Here is a 17,098-nt window from a genome sequence, read left to right on the forward strand (position 1 = left end):
GTCTCATTTTTGAGACAGTCTCTGTTTGTATACAATTTGTATATAGTCTCTGCCAACACTGCATTATGACGAGAAGATACCATTTGCTTTCTTGGCTTTCATAGGCAAATGTAGATTTAGATTTTCAAATTTTGCAGATTTCCTAAAGGCTTATCTTAAATACTTCACAACAGAAACATTATTCTTAAAGCACCATATATGATTTTTTAAAAAAAATCTTGTCATCCAGTTGTTAAGCAGTATAACTCTAGGAGATCTTTGTGTTATTTGAAGGGTTTCCCCATGTCACTTTCACTAACAATGACGTCGTACACCTTTTCAAGATCTACAATTTATCTTTATAATTCATTTGCACAAATTTTCACTAGGTTACTGCAATCCAACAACCATCTAGAGATTTACCTACAAAAATTTTGTAGAGATGGGTAGAGACAAACTTAGTTATCAGCAGACAATGTTGTTTGGGGACAGATGTTGGCAACTAGTTCCATAAATGTTCAACATATTTGTGAATATTTTCCTATCATACCAACACTTGTTTTCCATGCATTATTAAATCATATGATCTCATATAATGAAAGTTTATTTACTCCTACTGAACTGACTGAACTGAGAGATTATTCACTCCTTGTATTACAGATTCAGGAAGTTTGAGTGACATGACTCAGGAACACAGGAGCAAATGTCACAGACCAAACCTAGGTACACTTAATTTGTTTTATTTCAAAATATCATTAAGTAGTAAAATATAGATACGTCTCAGACATTTCATCCAATCACAGAAGAGTTTTCTCTACTTCAAAACTCACATAAAGTTAATTATTTATCTCCCCCTTTGCATGATGTGTACATGCAACTAAGTTAAGATATGACATACATTTTTATTATAAACAATAGGAAACTGAATCTCAGGTGTAATAACTTATTTTTAGAAAGACATACAAGGTAGAGACCACTCTCAAACATTTGTGCAAATTTATATTTCTCTCTTCTCTATTTTTACTTCTTTATACTCTCTCAGGAATTTATGTCAATGAAGTAAACCAAAATTTTACATCTAAAATGCAGACTTCTATTTAAATAGTGCCTTTTTCCAGTTAATGAGCCCTTAAGATGTTGATCCATTCTTGTCCTAGTAATGCTACACAAAAACCTTTCAAAAAATAATACATTTTAAGTGCCTGTCCCAAGCAAAAACACAAAGTGAAAGTGTTGCATTAATACCGTTGCATCAACAGTACGTGGTACACACTTGCTCTTCTCAAACCAGCTTTGTTTTTTTTATGAAAATGAACAAACAAAGGAACAAACATACAAAATCCCTTGCAATATGAATAGCATAACAAAGCAGAACTCTGCAGAACTAACCAAAGAAACCAAAAATCCCAGTGTAATTTCTTGCAAATCACCCTCTACTGTTTTGGGGTTTGGTTTTAGAATTGAGCTGAACGAGCAAAACAAGGAAACAAACTATCCAGGTTTTCAGCACTAGACTATGAAAATAAAAGAATGCTTGTCTGAAGGTGTACATTAAGGCTGTATATTGTCACCCTGCTTATTTAACTTACAGGCAGAGTGCTGCTGCTGCTAAGTCACTTCAGTTGTGTCCGACTCTGTGCGACCCCATAGATGGCAGCCTGCCAGGCTTCCCCATCCCTGGGATTCTCTAGGCGAGAATACTGGAGTGGGTTGCCATTTCCTTTTTACAATGCATGAAAGTGGAAAGTGAAAAGTGAAAGTGAAGCCATTCAGTCATGTCCGACTCTTTGCGACCCCATGGACTGCAGCCTAGCAGGTTCCTCCGTCCATGGGATTTTCTAGGCAAGAGTACTGGAGTGCAGAGTACATCTTCTGAAATGCCGGGCTGGATGAAGCATGAGCTGGAATCAAGATTGCTGGGGGAAATATCAATAACCTCAGATATGCAGATGACACCAACCTTATGGCAGAAAGCAAAGAGGACCTAAAAAGCATCTGGATTAAAGTGAAAGAAGAGAGTGAAAGACCTGGCTTAAAACTCAACATTCTAAAAAACAAAGATCACGGCATCTAGTCCCATCTCTTCATGGCAAATAGATGGGGAAACAATGGAAACAGTGACAGACTTTATTTTCTTGGGCTCCAAAATCACTGCAGATGGTGACTGCAGCCATGAAATTAAAAGACGCTTGCTCCTTGAAGGCAAAACTATGACCAACCTAGACAGAATATTAAAAAGCAGAGACAACACTTTGCTGACAAGGCCCGTCTAATCAAAGCTATGGTTTTTCCAGTAGTCATGTATGGATGTGAGAGTTGGACCATAAAGAAAGCTGAGCACCGAAGAATTGCTGCTTTTCAACTGTGGTGTTGAAGAAGACTCTTGAGAGTCCCTTGGACAGCAAGGAGATCAAAGCAATCAACTGTAAAGGAAATCAGTCCTGAATATTCATTGGAAGGATTGATGCTGAAGCTGAAACTCCAATACTTTGGCCACCTGATGCGAAGAGCTGACTCATTAGAAAAGACCCTGATGCTGGGAAAGATTGAAGGCAAGAGGAGAAGGGGATGACAGAGAATGAGATGGTTGGATGGCATCGCCAACTCAATAGACATGAATTTGAGCAATCTCCGGGAGTTGGTGATGGACAGGGAAGCTTGGTATGCTACAGTCCACTAGGCCACAAAGAGTTGGACAGGACTAAGCAATTAAAGTGAACTGAACTGAAATGTCATTAGGGAAGGAGTCTGTGGTGCATGGGAAGACTCAGGTGAGTATGAGAAGATTATCTCATCTAAGGTGGGTGATTTTGAAGAAAGAATGGAAAGAATATTAACAAAATGAGTTGACTTTTTTCTTTATCTGATACTTCACCTTTAACTAGAACCCTGTGTATTACACAGGACCTCTGCTTTCTAAAAAATGCTTTCATCTTTCAGTTCAGTTCAGTTCAGTCGCTCAGTCATTATCTGACTCTTTGTGACCCCATGAATCACAGCACGCCAGGCCTCCCTGTCCATCACCAACACCCGGAGTTCACTCAGACTTACGTCCATCGAGTCAGTGATGCCATCCAGCCATCTCATCCTCTGTCGTCCCCTTCTCCTCTTGCCCCCAATCCCTCCCAGCATCAGAGTCTTTTCCAATGAGTCAACTCTTCGCATGAGGTGGCCAAAGTACTGGAGTTTCAGCATTAGCATCATTCCTTCCAAAGAAATCCCAGGGCTGATCTCCTTCAGAATGGATTGGTTGGATCTCCTTGCAGTCCAAGGGACTCTCAAGAGTCTTCTCCAACACCACAGTTCAAAAGCATCAATTCTTCAGCGCTCAGCCTTCTTCACAGTCCAACTCTCACATCCATACATGATCACTGGAAAAACCATTGCCTTGACTAGACGGACCTTAGTTGGCAAAGTAATGTCTCTGCTTTTGAATATGCTATCTAGGTTGGTCATAACTTTCCTTCCAAGGAGTAAACGTCTTTTAATTTCATGGCTTGCAGTCACCATCTGCAGTGATTTTGGAGCCCCCCAAAATAAAGTCTGACACTGTTTCCCCATCTATTTCCCATAAAGTGATGGGACCAGATGCCATAATCTTCGTTTTCTGAATGTTGAGCTTTAAGCCAACTTTTTCACTCTCCACTTTCACTTTCATCAAGAGGCTTTTCAGTTCCTCTTCACTTTCTGCCATAAGGGTGGTGTCATCTCCGTATCTGAGGTTATTGATATTTCTCCCAGCAATCTTGATTCCAGCTTGTGCTTCCTCCAGCCCAGCGTTTCTCATGATGTACTCTGCATATAAGTTAAATAAACAGGGTGATAATATACAGCCTTGACGTACTCCTGTTCCTATTTGGAACCAGTCTGTTATTCCATGTCCAGTTCTAACTGTTGCTTCCTGACCTGCATACAGATTTCTCAAGAGGCAGATCAGGTGGTCTGGTATTCCCATCTCTTTCAGAATTTTCCACAGTTTATTGTGATCCACACAGTCAAAGGCTTTGGCATAGTCAAAAGCAGAAAGAGATGTTTTTCTGGAACTCTCTTGCTTTTTCAATGATCCAGCGGATGTTGGCCATTTTTTCTCTGGTTCCTCTGCCTTTTCTAAAACCAGCTTGAACATTTGGAAGTTCACGGTTCACATATTGCTGGAGCCTGGCTAGGAGAATTTTGAGCATTACTTTACTAGTGTGTGAGACGAGTGCAATTGTGTGGTAGTTTGAGCATTCTTTGGCATTGCCTTTCTTTGGGATTGGAATGAAAACTGACCTTTTCCAGTCCTGTGGTCACTGCTGAGTTTTCCAAATTTGCTGGCATGTTGAGTGCAGCACTTTCACAGCATCATCTTTCAGGATTTGAAATAGCTCAACTGGAATTTCATCAACGTCCACTAGCTTTGTTCGTAGTGATGCTTTCTAAGGCCCACTTGACTTCACATTCCAGGATGTCTGGCTCTAGGTCAGGGATCACACCATCGTGATTATCTGGGTCATGAAGATCTTTTTTGTACAGTTCTTCTGTGTATTCTTGACACCTCTTCTTACTATCTTCTGCTTCTCTTAGGTCCATACCATTTCTGTCCTTTATCAAGCCCATCTTTGCTTTCATCTTTAACCCACAGTTATTTTACAAAGGGAAGGAAATGCAGAAGTGCTTTCAAACATGGATGCAGTCTGAATTACACGGGTCACTATTTTTCTTTTTAGATTTTGCTTAAGGGGTTTCAAACCATGATTCCTAAAACAAAGTCTCTGAAGGTGTTGCCAAAACACCATGACAAATCAGAGATTATTTCAGTACATTATATTCATCCATAAATTTATAAACTGCAGTTTAAAAAAAAAAACTTGTCATCTGACAGGCTGCCTCATTCAATTAAAATCAAATATCCTTTTATATTTATCAAATATACCTTTAAAATTATGAATTAATCAACTATATATTAATAATTGTAAAAAAATGATCACTGATTCCTTAGAGTCACAGGAAATTTTAAAAATTAAATCTTCAATTTATATACATTCTTATTGCATAAGTATGTTTAGCTTACCAGCAAAAGTATGATTCATTAAAGTGCAAAATTACACTGAATTTGGTAAAATTCTGCAGGTTAGACAGGATAGAAGTTTTAGTTCCAGTAGACAAAAGAGTGATATAAAATTTCTAACTGACCATGAAAGTTACAAAAGGCACAAATATGAGGTTGGTATCGAGAAACTATGATATTTAGATTCCAGCAGATATGTTAAAAGTTATATTAATTTTAAAATATCAATATCTGCAATATGTTAGAAATTGCAGCCTTTGGAACTGTTTAAAGTTCTGATAAAACTTTTTCAATGCCAACTTTAAAATGTGTGAATGTGTATATGGTTTTCAAAATGCTTTTAGAATTTGTATAGATCATTGCCCTGTACATCATGAGAAACGCTGGACTGGAAGAAACACAAGCTGGAATCAAGATTGCCGGGAGAAATATCCATAACCTCAGATATGCAGATGACACCACCCTTATGGCAGAAAGTGAAGAGGAACTGAAAAGCCTCTTGATGAAAGTGAAAGTGGAGAGTGAAAAGTTGGCTTAAAGCTCAACATTCAGAAAACGAAGATCATGGCATCCTGTCCCATCACTTCATGGGAAATAGATGGGGAAACAGTGGAAACAGTGTCAGACTTTATTTTCAGGGGCTCCAAAATCACTGCAGATGGTGACTGCAGCCATGAAATTAAAAGACTCTTACTCCTTGGAAGGAAAGTTATGACCAACCTAGATAGCATATTCAAAAGCAGAGACATTACTTTGCCAACTAAGGTCCATCTAGTCAAGGCTATGGTTTTTCTTGTGGTCATGTATGGATGTGAGAGTTGGACTGTGAAGAAGGCTGAGCGCTGAAGAATTGATGCTTTTGAACTGTGGTGTTGGAGAAGACTCTTGAGAGTCTCTCGGACTGCAAGGAGATCCAACCAGTCCATTCTGAAGGAGATCAGCCCTGGGATTTCTTTGGAAGGAATGATGCTAATGCTGAAACTCCAGTACTTTGGCCACCTCATGCGAAGAGTTGACTCATTGGAAAAGACTCTGATGCTGGGAGGGATTGGGGGCAAGAGGAGAAGGGGACGACAGAGCATGAGATGGCTGGATGGCATCACTGACTCGATGGACGTAAGTCTGAGTGAACTCCGGGTGTTGGTGATGGACAGGGAGGCCTGGCGTGCTGCGATTCATGGGGTAGCAAAGAGTCGGACACGACTGAGTGACCTATCTGATCTGATGGCAATTTTATAGATTACCAAACAGGCTCCCTAGTCTGTACCCAAAAATGAATGCTTTCTTTCAACTGTAATCTCTTCAGATCATAAACATATAGCCCGTAACTCTAAGATTTTTTTATAGAATTATGGCTTCCAAGAAAAAATGTTTGGAAATATTTCTGATTTAGAGAAATATTAAAATCTCTAAGAGTTTTAAAAACTAACAGTTTTTTGAAAATGTATTCATTCTGGTAAAAATATACCAAAAATCTAATTTTTAAATGCATCAAAACTATTTGAAGAGCTCCCTTGTTTGCTAATGTGATTTACAAAAACTTTCCCAATGACGACCTAATTTGTGCTATGGGATTTATGCAAATTTAAAAGTAGGTATGACAGTTTGGTTCATAAATACTTTATAGACTGTCTTTAAGCCAAATTTTAATTATCTGGCATTACAGATACTTGAGGTGGTTCTTGCTTTGCTTCCATCTTCAGTAGTGATAATTGAGTATTTAAGTGACTCTGTAATTTTCAAACCGATTACTAAGTAATCTTTAATATTTTAATTTGATCATTAACCACATGTCAAAATTTTTGAGGAAAGTACTTACCCTCTGTTACATTTTGCTATTTCATCAAACAGAAGTTTCCACCGCGGACGTCCAATAAAAAGTCTTGAATTCAGTGCTTGATATTTTTCTCCAATTATCTTCTGCCAAAAAGAAAGCACTATGCTTTATATGACACAGAATTGGGCAAATAATTCATTTCTATAACATCATCTTTCCTGGTGCTGTGGCTTCCTACCAAATTGCTGTGACATAAAGAATGTAAGTGTCAAATGGCAACCTATTAAGTATAATCATTTAGAAGCACCATTTCCTCCCTCTTTCCCTTTAAAATCCATTATCTTCTTGAAAACCATTGGTACAAATGACTGACTTTCCCTGACTTCAGAAGGAAGCGACTGCAGCACTAAAGAAGGCACTCTAATTGCCTCATCTCAAAGGGGCGCAACACATAAGCTTTGTTGAAGCATTTTTGTACTGCAAAGTTGTCATATTTGGCTCATTATATGAGTAAGACACTGCAAATTATCATCATAAATTTGGGGAAATGATCCTGAACATGACAGTCTAATACAGCAGAGCTGCAAATTTGGGATCTATCAAAAAACAACTTCTAATGGACTGCTGTTTGCAATTAACAAGAGTATTAGATCTGAATTGATGGTAAAGAGAGTCAATTGAGAAAGAAAAGTGTCCGAGCCCAAGAGAGACAAACTGAGAACCAGATGTAATTTATGCTTCATATCTTAATCACTGCAAAACCATGAGGCATAATGCTTCTGATTTGCTTCATGACAGTATAAAATAAAATGTTTTTACGTACCAAGTAGGGTAGAAATCTGACTAAAAAAATAGGCGTAAATTAGTTTTGAAGTAATAGACAAGCATTCATATGTTGCATTCAAAGAATTACAGAAAATATATGATGGAAACTACAACAATAAAACTTGTGAAAGCATTCATGCCCAGGTTTATACGGCTATACATGTCTTCAATGTTGTCTATATAGTGTTCCCTCATCTATGATATGGGGATCACAATATCATTTACCTCTTGAATCTGTTGGAATCACATGAGATAATGTGTATGAGATGCTCAATACAGAGTCCAGCAGTGAAGTAAATAATGCATGATGGATGTTTCGTTTTTTAGTTTCCCTTTAAGAGAAACAAGCTTAATTGTGTATGACCTTATCTTCTCTTGCCACATAAAACCGCCCCTCGATGAACACAATCACAAGACTATTCACTTGTGTTCTCATCTCTAGGTGAGGTGACAGTGAAAAGGAGAGAGATGAGCTCCAAGGTCCACTTCAGTCCCAGGTGAGGACAGATGAAAGGCAGAAAACGGTTGACTTCAAGGATGAGCTGTGAGTTTGCTGGATACATTCCAAAAGTGGCTTTCCTCTGGGAAACGTCTCTTCAAACCACCTGCAGAAATTTTCTTCCAGCACAGCCCCTACAGTAAATCATCTGTTCTCAAGAGACTTGTTTAATTTACAATAACATCCAGTCACATACCTGTATCCCATCTGTCTGACTGAGGTACAGCTGAATGTTGACATAATCAGGTCTGTTCTCTTGCCAAAACTGAGAGGACGTAAAAGTAAATAGACATTAAACTGTGTTCTGTATTCACAGACTCTCTCCTAACCTAACATATGTGATTCTGCAATCTGTTAAGATGTATCTGGTCTTACCACAGCCAACATCTACGAGCAAATGTGTATACACACACACATATACGTGTACCACATACATGGCATTCTAACATCAATAACCTGTCCCTGACAGATTTAATTAGTTATGATGAAGGAAATGGATGGGATTAGTTCTGCTATCTTCATAGACACAAAATCAAATATGCTAAATACTATAGTAATATTCCTTTAAATCCTCTCACTTACTTATTTTATTCACTGAGTCTCTAAATTTTACTCAAGATCTCAGTCAGATAGAACATGATTTTCTTTACAAAAATGTCAAAAGTGATACACAAAATGCCTTCTAGGCATCACAGAAACCAAAACAAATGAAAACAAATAAGGTAGGAATGGAATCGTTCCTACTTCCTTCCTATGCAGCACTGATTTCCCTTATATAAAAATGTATGAGGCAAGGAGTGTATGTGGCAAAATAAAAGCATCTGGGAAAGCTCTCAAACACTTTGATATCTTGAAAAATAAATGGACCAAGAAAAATATCCAAAGAAAAGTGAATTCAACAAAGTGGGTAAAAGGGTTTTGACCAAGATTGCTTCTTTCATCCAGAAGGCAAAATGAATCTGCTCATGACCCTGGCCTTGCTCTGGCTGAATCCTGAGTTGTGAAATCTACATTTAAAAAAATATTATTCTTCTTAGGGCCTCCTTTCACCTCCCTAAAACAAAGAAATGCTAAAGAGAAGGAAAAGAAATCAAAATCCGGAGAAGGAAGGAACACAACAACCATGGTACATTCTGGAGAACAGAGATGAGTATCTGATGTGTAGAATCTGAGGAAAGGCCTAGAAGAGACCAGCACTTTTGCAGCAGCCAAACTATTACTGAGCATCAGTATGCACAGTAGGCTTGCTGGAGGTGGTACAGTTTTGCTGGACCTTATTGCAGCAAATGAACCAACTGATTCCAAGTACTGTTGCTATTATTCATTGGAAAGACTATTGCTGAAGCTCCAATACTTTGGCCACCTGTGTGAAGAGGCAACTCATTGGAAAAGACACTGATGCTGGGAAAGACTGAGGGCAAGAGGAGAAGAAGGCAAGAGAGGGTGAGATGGTTGGATGTCAGCACTGACTCAACACGAATTTGAGCAAACTCCAGGAAATAGTGGAGGACAGAGGAGATGGGTGTGCTACCATCCATGGGGTTGCAAAGAGCTGGACGTGACTTAGTAACTCAACAACAACTGTTTCTATAGAGCGTGAAAATAATGATTTTTAAGGGATATATTGGGACTCAAACTCAAAGTTTTAGGAATGAAAAAAAGTTATTTTGCAAATACAGAGTGACTAAGTGAGGTTATAGAACCCCTCTGGCACCCTTTACAGTAGTAAGGGCACCTGGCAGGTGACTAAGAGACGTGTTTCTATTGCCATAACTGTCTGACCCTGAGACTTCTAGAGAGGTACTCAACTTACACAGGCCCCAGTTTCCTCATTAGGACAATGACCTCATCTCACAGGTTTCCTCCAGAACTAAAACTACACATTCTCTGATAGGTGGCAATGCTAAATTATAAAATCCCAATAAAAACCTATTTTACTTTGAAAGTGATAAGTGATGATTCTCAGAACCCATAATATTCTTAAAATATAATAATTATATTCCATGCCACAGATGCCTCAAGTTATATCCAAACACTAAAGTCATTTTAAAGCCCTTTAGGAATTGAATCAGGGTGCACAAATCTTAACTGTGAAGGAATGGAGGAATTTCCAAGTGCCAGTAATGGACAGCCCCTCACAAAACACATGACTTGCACTGATTTTTGTCTTAAATGTCTCCCGGGATGCTGCTCTGAGATCACACCAATAACTGCTGCATCAATAACGTGTTCGGTGCCCACAGGCTCCAGAGAGAAGAATGCAGATTTAAATAACACATTTTAAATATCAATGTCTCCATTTTAGCTTATCCCTCATTATAGACAAAAAACAGTATCTACTAAAACACACACACTTGACGTGAAAAATCAAAACAGGTGTGCAGAGGTGTGTGTAGAAGATAATCAACACCCCATTGTTTACACTAGTTTTAAGCATTTATATTATTTATTCCATGGATTTCTAAGGATTAAACATATCCACCAAAAAACTTGAGAATAAATTTTAAGATTCAACTACTTTGAATATCCAGCCATTTATATATTTTTTATTTCCTTTATTCCTTTCCTGCTCTGCTACTTGCCCTATAAAGCATCTATTATTTAAAGGTGCTCTTGGATCCAATTATAAGTTCTATATCTTTTCAAGAAAGAAAATTTTAATCTAGAAAAACAGGCAAAGGTAGAGATGGGAACTCCATCAAGAAATACAAGTGGTTGATAAGCAGAGGAAGAGAGGTTCAATCTCATTTGTTTCAAGGAAAAATACAGTGAGATCCCCTTGTTTAAGAAATGACTAGAAATGTAAAAGATTGGTAATATAACGTTTGGAATAAATTTCTCTTATATCCTTTGGTGGAAATGTAAATTGTTTTAGCATCTTTGGGGGACATTTTGTCAGTACCTATTACAAATTTAAATTCATTCCTGAAGTCCTCACAGCCTCCAACTCAGGAAGTCCAGTTTTAGACGTTAATCCAAAGAAAACACATACTTGAAAGTGGTGATGATGCTCTTCTTGAAAGCTTCTCCTCTCTTAACCTTAAGTACAGAACTACTACCTCTTGGTTTCCTACCGCCTCACTGGCCACTCTGATTAATCTCCTTTCCTGACTTATTACTCATTTTCTGCTCCTCTGGAAGCTGCAGTACCCCGAGAATTGTATTTTCACATATCCTCTCAAGATGACCTACAATCATATCGGTCTGCTCAAATCCTTTCAGTGGCTTCTCATCTCTCTGTTTTTTCTCTCCTGATTTAGCAGGCCCTTGGTGAGTCCAGGAATCTGCACTTTTTTTTTAATTGTGGTAAAATACACATAGCATAAGATTGATCATTTTAGCTGTTTTTAAGTATACAGTTGATTAGCATTAAATATATTCATATGGTTGTGCAACCATCATCACCAATCCATTTCCATAATTTTTTCATCTTCCCAAACTGAAACTCTATATCCATTAAACAGTGACACCCCATTTCCCTCTGGGAAACCTCTGGCAACCACCATTCTATTGTCTGTCTATGAATTAGACTACTCCAGGTCCCTTATATAAAAGGAATCACACAATATTTGCCCTTTTGTGTCTGGTTAGATAGACATACACTTTAAAAAAGCAATTTGCAGAACAATACAAATAGTATGATAGAATTTTCAGAATGCTCATGAGTAACATCTGGTTACGTGGATTGGAAGGAGATGTTGCTTCATGTAGATTACAAAAATCTGTAGCAATGATGCATATATGTATTACCTGAATAACTTAAAAAATAGATATATTAATAGACAAGTAAAAGTTGCAGGTAAGATAGATGAAAATGCCTGCTTTCATCTCTGGAAGGAATACAGCTTAGAATTCGGGATTTTTTGAAATTCTGTATACTGGGCCAAAAGTTGGCTGATGATCCACTTGGAATATTGAAGTTGGAGATACAAACTATGAGAATAAAGGCTGAAAAGTGTAACAGTAATTGTCTGCAGATGTTTTCTTCCATCTGTCCTCAGTCACAATCCTATTTGCATTCACATTTGCATAATATGTTTTCAATATGCATGTATTACCAACCATATGCATTCATTTCCATGTTAAAACAGTCTATGTTAAAACATGTCCTAGATATACAAATTCACAGATACCAATATCTGAAAAGATGTACACCAAATTATTAAAAGATTCTATCTCTGTTTTTTTTTTTAAGCTTAAGGGATATTTTTACTCCTCTGCATATTATTCTATAGTGAGCACCTATTACTTTTATAATTTGAAATAAAATTTCTACTTTTAAAATTTAAAAGACTGCAAAAGTAAAAAGAAACCTAATTTTACCTTGTTATACAACACACAGAGTAAGTCTGCAAACCAGCGGAAGGACTGGATATCTCTGCATACCCAAATAAAATACAATCTTCTAAGCTTGTATGGTTTCCAGTCATCCCTTTAAAAATGAAATAACACAGGACTGATTATGATGGCAAAAGAATTAAGAATCCCTATATCCTTGAAATTTTGCTTCTCATTAGTAAGTAATCTACAGAGAAAACAGTCATCTACATTCTAGTATCTGATACACGACTTATTCTAACTCTCAGATTAATTTAAAATGCAATATACTAAGTCAGAGATATAATCCATGAATTAAACTGTTCATGTTTGTGGATACTATATGCATATTACCCATTTCCACTTGAAGTCAATAAACTCTACTCTTGGATCAGCTCTGCATCTCAGGAAAAAAGTTTTCTTATTTTTCTGTTAATTCTATTACTCAGAAGGGCGCCAATGCTCATCTTGCCCTGGGTTCCAGGCAAAATGAGCCAAAACCATTCCGGAAAGCTGGTTGTTTATCCCCTTCTTAATAATCATTAAAGAAAGAGATTTCACAACCACCTACTATGTAATGCATTCCAGCAATTCACAATTCCAAGTCTGGATTCCTCCTTATAATTATGAACTAAGCTTGAGGTTAACAAAATATTATTCCCTTGTTTAAACTTTAGGTGTCCAAATAACTTGCAATATGTTTTCAGAAACAACTAATTTCTGGCTTGGAATATAGTTATTTTTTTAAGAATCTCCCAAAAGTCCCAAATTTATATCAAGGTTTTAAAATCAAAATATCATTCAAACACATCACTTCAAATTATTATCTTTTTTTGTACTTCATAAAACAGACTTTTAATGAAAATTGTGTTTTCTTGAAAAGTGAATGGAATACATTTTGTTTGTGGTTTCATGAGAATCCCTGTCAATTAATTTTTGCTTGTAAACCAAAACTAAAATAACTGAATAAGTATATTTCTGCTTAAGCAATCTTACTTCTGAAATTTCTATTCTTCAGTCTGTTACATATCTGCTGAGTAACAGACCCAGGAATGATGTGCTCATTTGTCATATCCTCAGAGACGATTTCCTGATGATACCTCTACAATAACCCTGACCCTTTATTTCTATATCCCATTAATCTTTCTTCTCTTCACCACACTTCTAATATTTTCTGAAATGATGTTCTTTGTGAATGTTTCACTGGCTTGTATTTTGCCTGCCCTATTTGAAAGTAAACTTTTCAAGGGCAGAGACACTACTCAGTCATTGCTACGTTAACAGTAACTATAAGGTCAATAGCACATAAATGGTCAAAAATATTTGTTGACTAAATGAATTAGTAATGCCACTTACCCCTGATGAGAAAGCAGAGAAATAGGGGCCAGTGGAATGACTTTAATAGAAGAAAAGGACAGAGTAAGGCATCATTGTGATAAGGATGTTATTTTACAAGAGAACATGCTGAAAACCATAGACCACATATTGAGAAGCACTCATTTACTCCCCTTATCAATCGGTAAATAAGAGTGTTTTGAACAAGTAGAAGAATTATGTAAGGAATTACTTCTTACTAAAAGAGATGTCTGAAATAGACAGGTCTCTATGTGGACTAATATAATGGATCAAAATGACGTACAGCAGAGTGTTGAGGATTGACGCAAACGGAGTGACTCCAATGCCTCCAGCCACGCAGAGGCTAACCTCATAGTTCAGTGATTCTTCAAATGGACTTCCAAAGGGACCATCAATATATAGCCTGTGAAGAAGGCAGACAAGGGAAAAAAAATGAAAATGAGTTCAATTAAGTTTCTATAATATGTGGCAAGTATGCTAAATCTAGTGTCTAAGCTTTGTAATAGCCCAGGCCTCATTTCATTGTTTTCCATAGCGATAAGTCTAAAGGAACAAGAAGTGTTGTTTATGAACTACGAATATAAAAACAAGTACATCGGTTTCAAAGCATTCCTATTTTGAGGGAAATATTACTTAACGTGAACAGAAATGTAGATAGGACCATGATGGTGAGCCAAGGACTAGTTAAAGCTTTGATTTATTTTATTACTATATACTGGACTAAATTAAAATATCTTGTTTTATTGTGTCTAAATTCAATAATGCTATTCTCCATGGTAAAGTCAGTAGCAAAAATATTTCTTGAAACCCTTACCATGTAAACAGAAAAGAAGCTGACCCTGTTCCTCTTTTTGCTCTGGCTAGGTTTATTAGTATAGAGCCTACAACAATCTCAAAGGAATCTCTCATTACTTTGTATATTCAAATATGTGTGTGTGTGTGTGTGTGTGTGCATGTGTATCTCCATGTGTATGAAATCCTGCTTACCTACAATGAAACTTGTTAACTGCTCACTCAATATTCATCCTTCCATTCTTTCTTATTTTTTTACATTGACATATAGTTGATTTACAATGCTCTGTTAGTGTGTTTGTGTTTATAGCAGTGATTCAGTTATACATATACACATATCTATTCTTTTTCAGATTATTTCCCTTTATAGGTTATTGCAGAATACTGATTAGAGTTCCCTGGGCTATATAGTATAGGTCCTTGTTGGTTATCTATTTTATATACAGTAGAGTGTATGTATTATTCTAAATTCCTAATTTGTACCTCCTCCCCCATCTTTGGTAATCATAAGTTTTTTGTTTTTTTTTTGTCTATGAGTCTATTTCTGTTTTGTAAAGAAGTTCATTTGTATCATTTTTTTAGATTCCACATATAAGCATTATTCTATAATATTCGTCTTTCTCATTTCGCTTTAGCATGATAGTCTCTAGGTCCATACACATTGCTGTTAATGGCATGATTTCATTCTTTTATGGCTGAGTAACAGTCCATTGTATATGTATATATGTAATTATATAAAATATTACATATATATATACTACATCTTCTTTATCCATTTATCTGTTGATTGTCATTTAGGTGTTATTGCAAAATGTAACAAAACATTAATGTTATTCAGGGAAGCAAAGTGCTCAGCTAAAATATTACACATCCAAGACTGACTTGCATCAATTTTGGCTGCATGACTATGTTCAGCCTAATGTGATTTAAATGGAAGTGCAATTAGAAAACCCGCAGCACTGTTTACAGTAGCCAAGACATGGAAGCAATCTAAATGTCCACTGACAGAGGAATGGATAAAGAAGACATAGTCCATACATACAATGGAATATTACCCAGCCGTTAAAAATAATGAATGCCATTTGCAGCAACATGGTATTCTTGCCTAGAGAATCCTGTGGACAGAGGAGCCTGGTGGGCTGCTATCCATAGGGTCGCATGGAGTTGGACCCGACTGAAGCGACTTAGCATGCATGCATGCACTGGAGAAGGAAATGGCAACCCACTCCAGTATTCTTGCCTGGAGAATCCTAGGGATGGAGGAGCCTGGTGGGCTGCCATCTATGGGGTCGCACAGAGTCAGACACGACTGGAGCGACTTAGCAGCAGCAGCAGCAGCAGCAGCAGATGGACCTAGAGATTGTCATACTGAGTGAAGTAAGTCAGACAGAGAAGGAAAAATATTGTATAACATCCCTATATGTGGAATCTAAAAAGAAATGATACAAATGAACTTATTTATAAAACAGACTTAAAGAATGAGCTTATGGTTGCCAGGGGGGAAGAACAGGAGGAAGGGATAGTTAGGGAGTTTGAAAACAACATGTACACACTGCTATATTTAAAATGGATAACCAACAAGGACCTACTGTACAGCACAATGAACTCCACTCAGTGTTATGTGGGAGCCTGGATGGGAGGAGGGTTTGGGAGAGAGCAGATGCATCTACATGCATGGCTGAGTTCCTTTGCTCTCCACCTGAAACTATCACAAGATTGTTAATTAGCTATACTCCAATAAAAAATAAAAAGTTTAAAAAATACCAATCACTACATCCCTCCTTTTTTTTTTTCTACTGAAATGTCCAGGTAGCAATTTCAATTTCAGTAAAACAACTGCTGTGTTCCTTGATGAAAGTATAACCTTGTAACTAAGACCTACAAAACTAAGACCCATAGACCAGTTAAGCAAAATTTCTATAAATGGATTTTAGTGTAACAATAAAAAGAGGTATCTGCAGATGCAAAACAACAAAAAAATTGGAAGGCTCCTTGAAGGAAGCTGTCTCAGTTGAAAGTTGCATCTCTTTATCCCTGTCCCCTTTTCCCCTCCTTCTTGGTACCCGAATACGTGTTCACTTAATGGCCTAAACACTTATCTTTGATGACTGTAAAATTGCCATACCCTCTATTGACTGCTTAGTTCTAGATACCTTTATCTTTAAAAAGCCACATATATATATAAAACATTGCCATTTTAAAGCTTCTTTCTTAGTAAAAATAACTTTCTTAAAAAATAGTAGTTGTCTAAAAAAGCAAATTTGTGTAGTCAGCCTAATGATATAAATATCTTTATTGTTAATATTGTTAATCTCTCTCATTACTGTGGGGGGTTTCAGCCAAGAACCTAGAAAGATAAAGAAAAATTATTTTTCATTCTCAACACTTCTTAAAAGGTATAATAAAGGACATTTTATTTGACTAACAAAGAACAGAGTAAGGAATTGTGAAGTTACCTCTTTCCTATTTATCTGCTTTCCAGCCCACACACACACCCTCCCCA

General features: G+C 37.0%; 1 protein-coding gene across 5 annotated transcripts in view; it reads right to left on the reverse strand.

Moving 5' to 3' along the window:
* NOX4 (NADPH oxidase 4) overlaps positions 1-17,098 on the reverse strand; it is a 190,041-nt gene that overhangs the window by 19,377 nt on the left and 153,566 nt on the right. For 4 of the 5 annotated variants that reach the window (XM_055581577.1, XM_055581578.1, XM_055581576.1 and 1 more), the window contains 4 exons: positions 14,087-14,206; positions 12,454-12,562; positions 8,327-8,395; positions 6,849-6,949 (listed from right to left, as the gene is read on the reverse strand). In XM_055581577.1, the coding sequence (XP_055437552.1) occupies positions 6,849-6,949; positions 8,327-8,395; positions 12,454-12,562; positions 14,087-14,206 (399 nt within the window). The remainder of the gene's footprint in view (positions 1-6,848; positions 6,950-8,326; positions 8,396-12,453; positions 12,563-14,086; positions 14,207-17,098) is intronic. The other variant, XR_008714693.1, reaches the window with a different exon arrangement.

This window comes from Bubalus kerabau, chromosome 5 (assembly GCF_029407905.1).
Source record: "Bubalus kerabau isolate K-KA32 ecotype Philippines breed swamp buffalo chromosome 5, PCC_UOA_SB_1v2, whole genome shotgun sequence".
In the NCBI taxonomy this organism is placed as follows: Eukaryota; Metazoa; Chordata; class Mammalia; order Artiodactyla; family Bovidae; genus Bubalus; species Bubalus kerabau.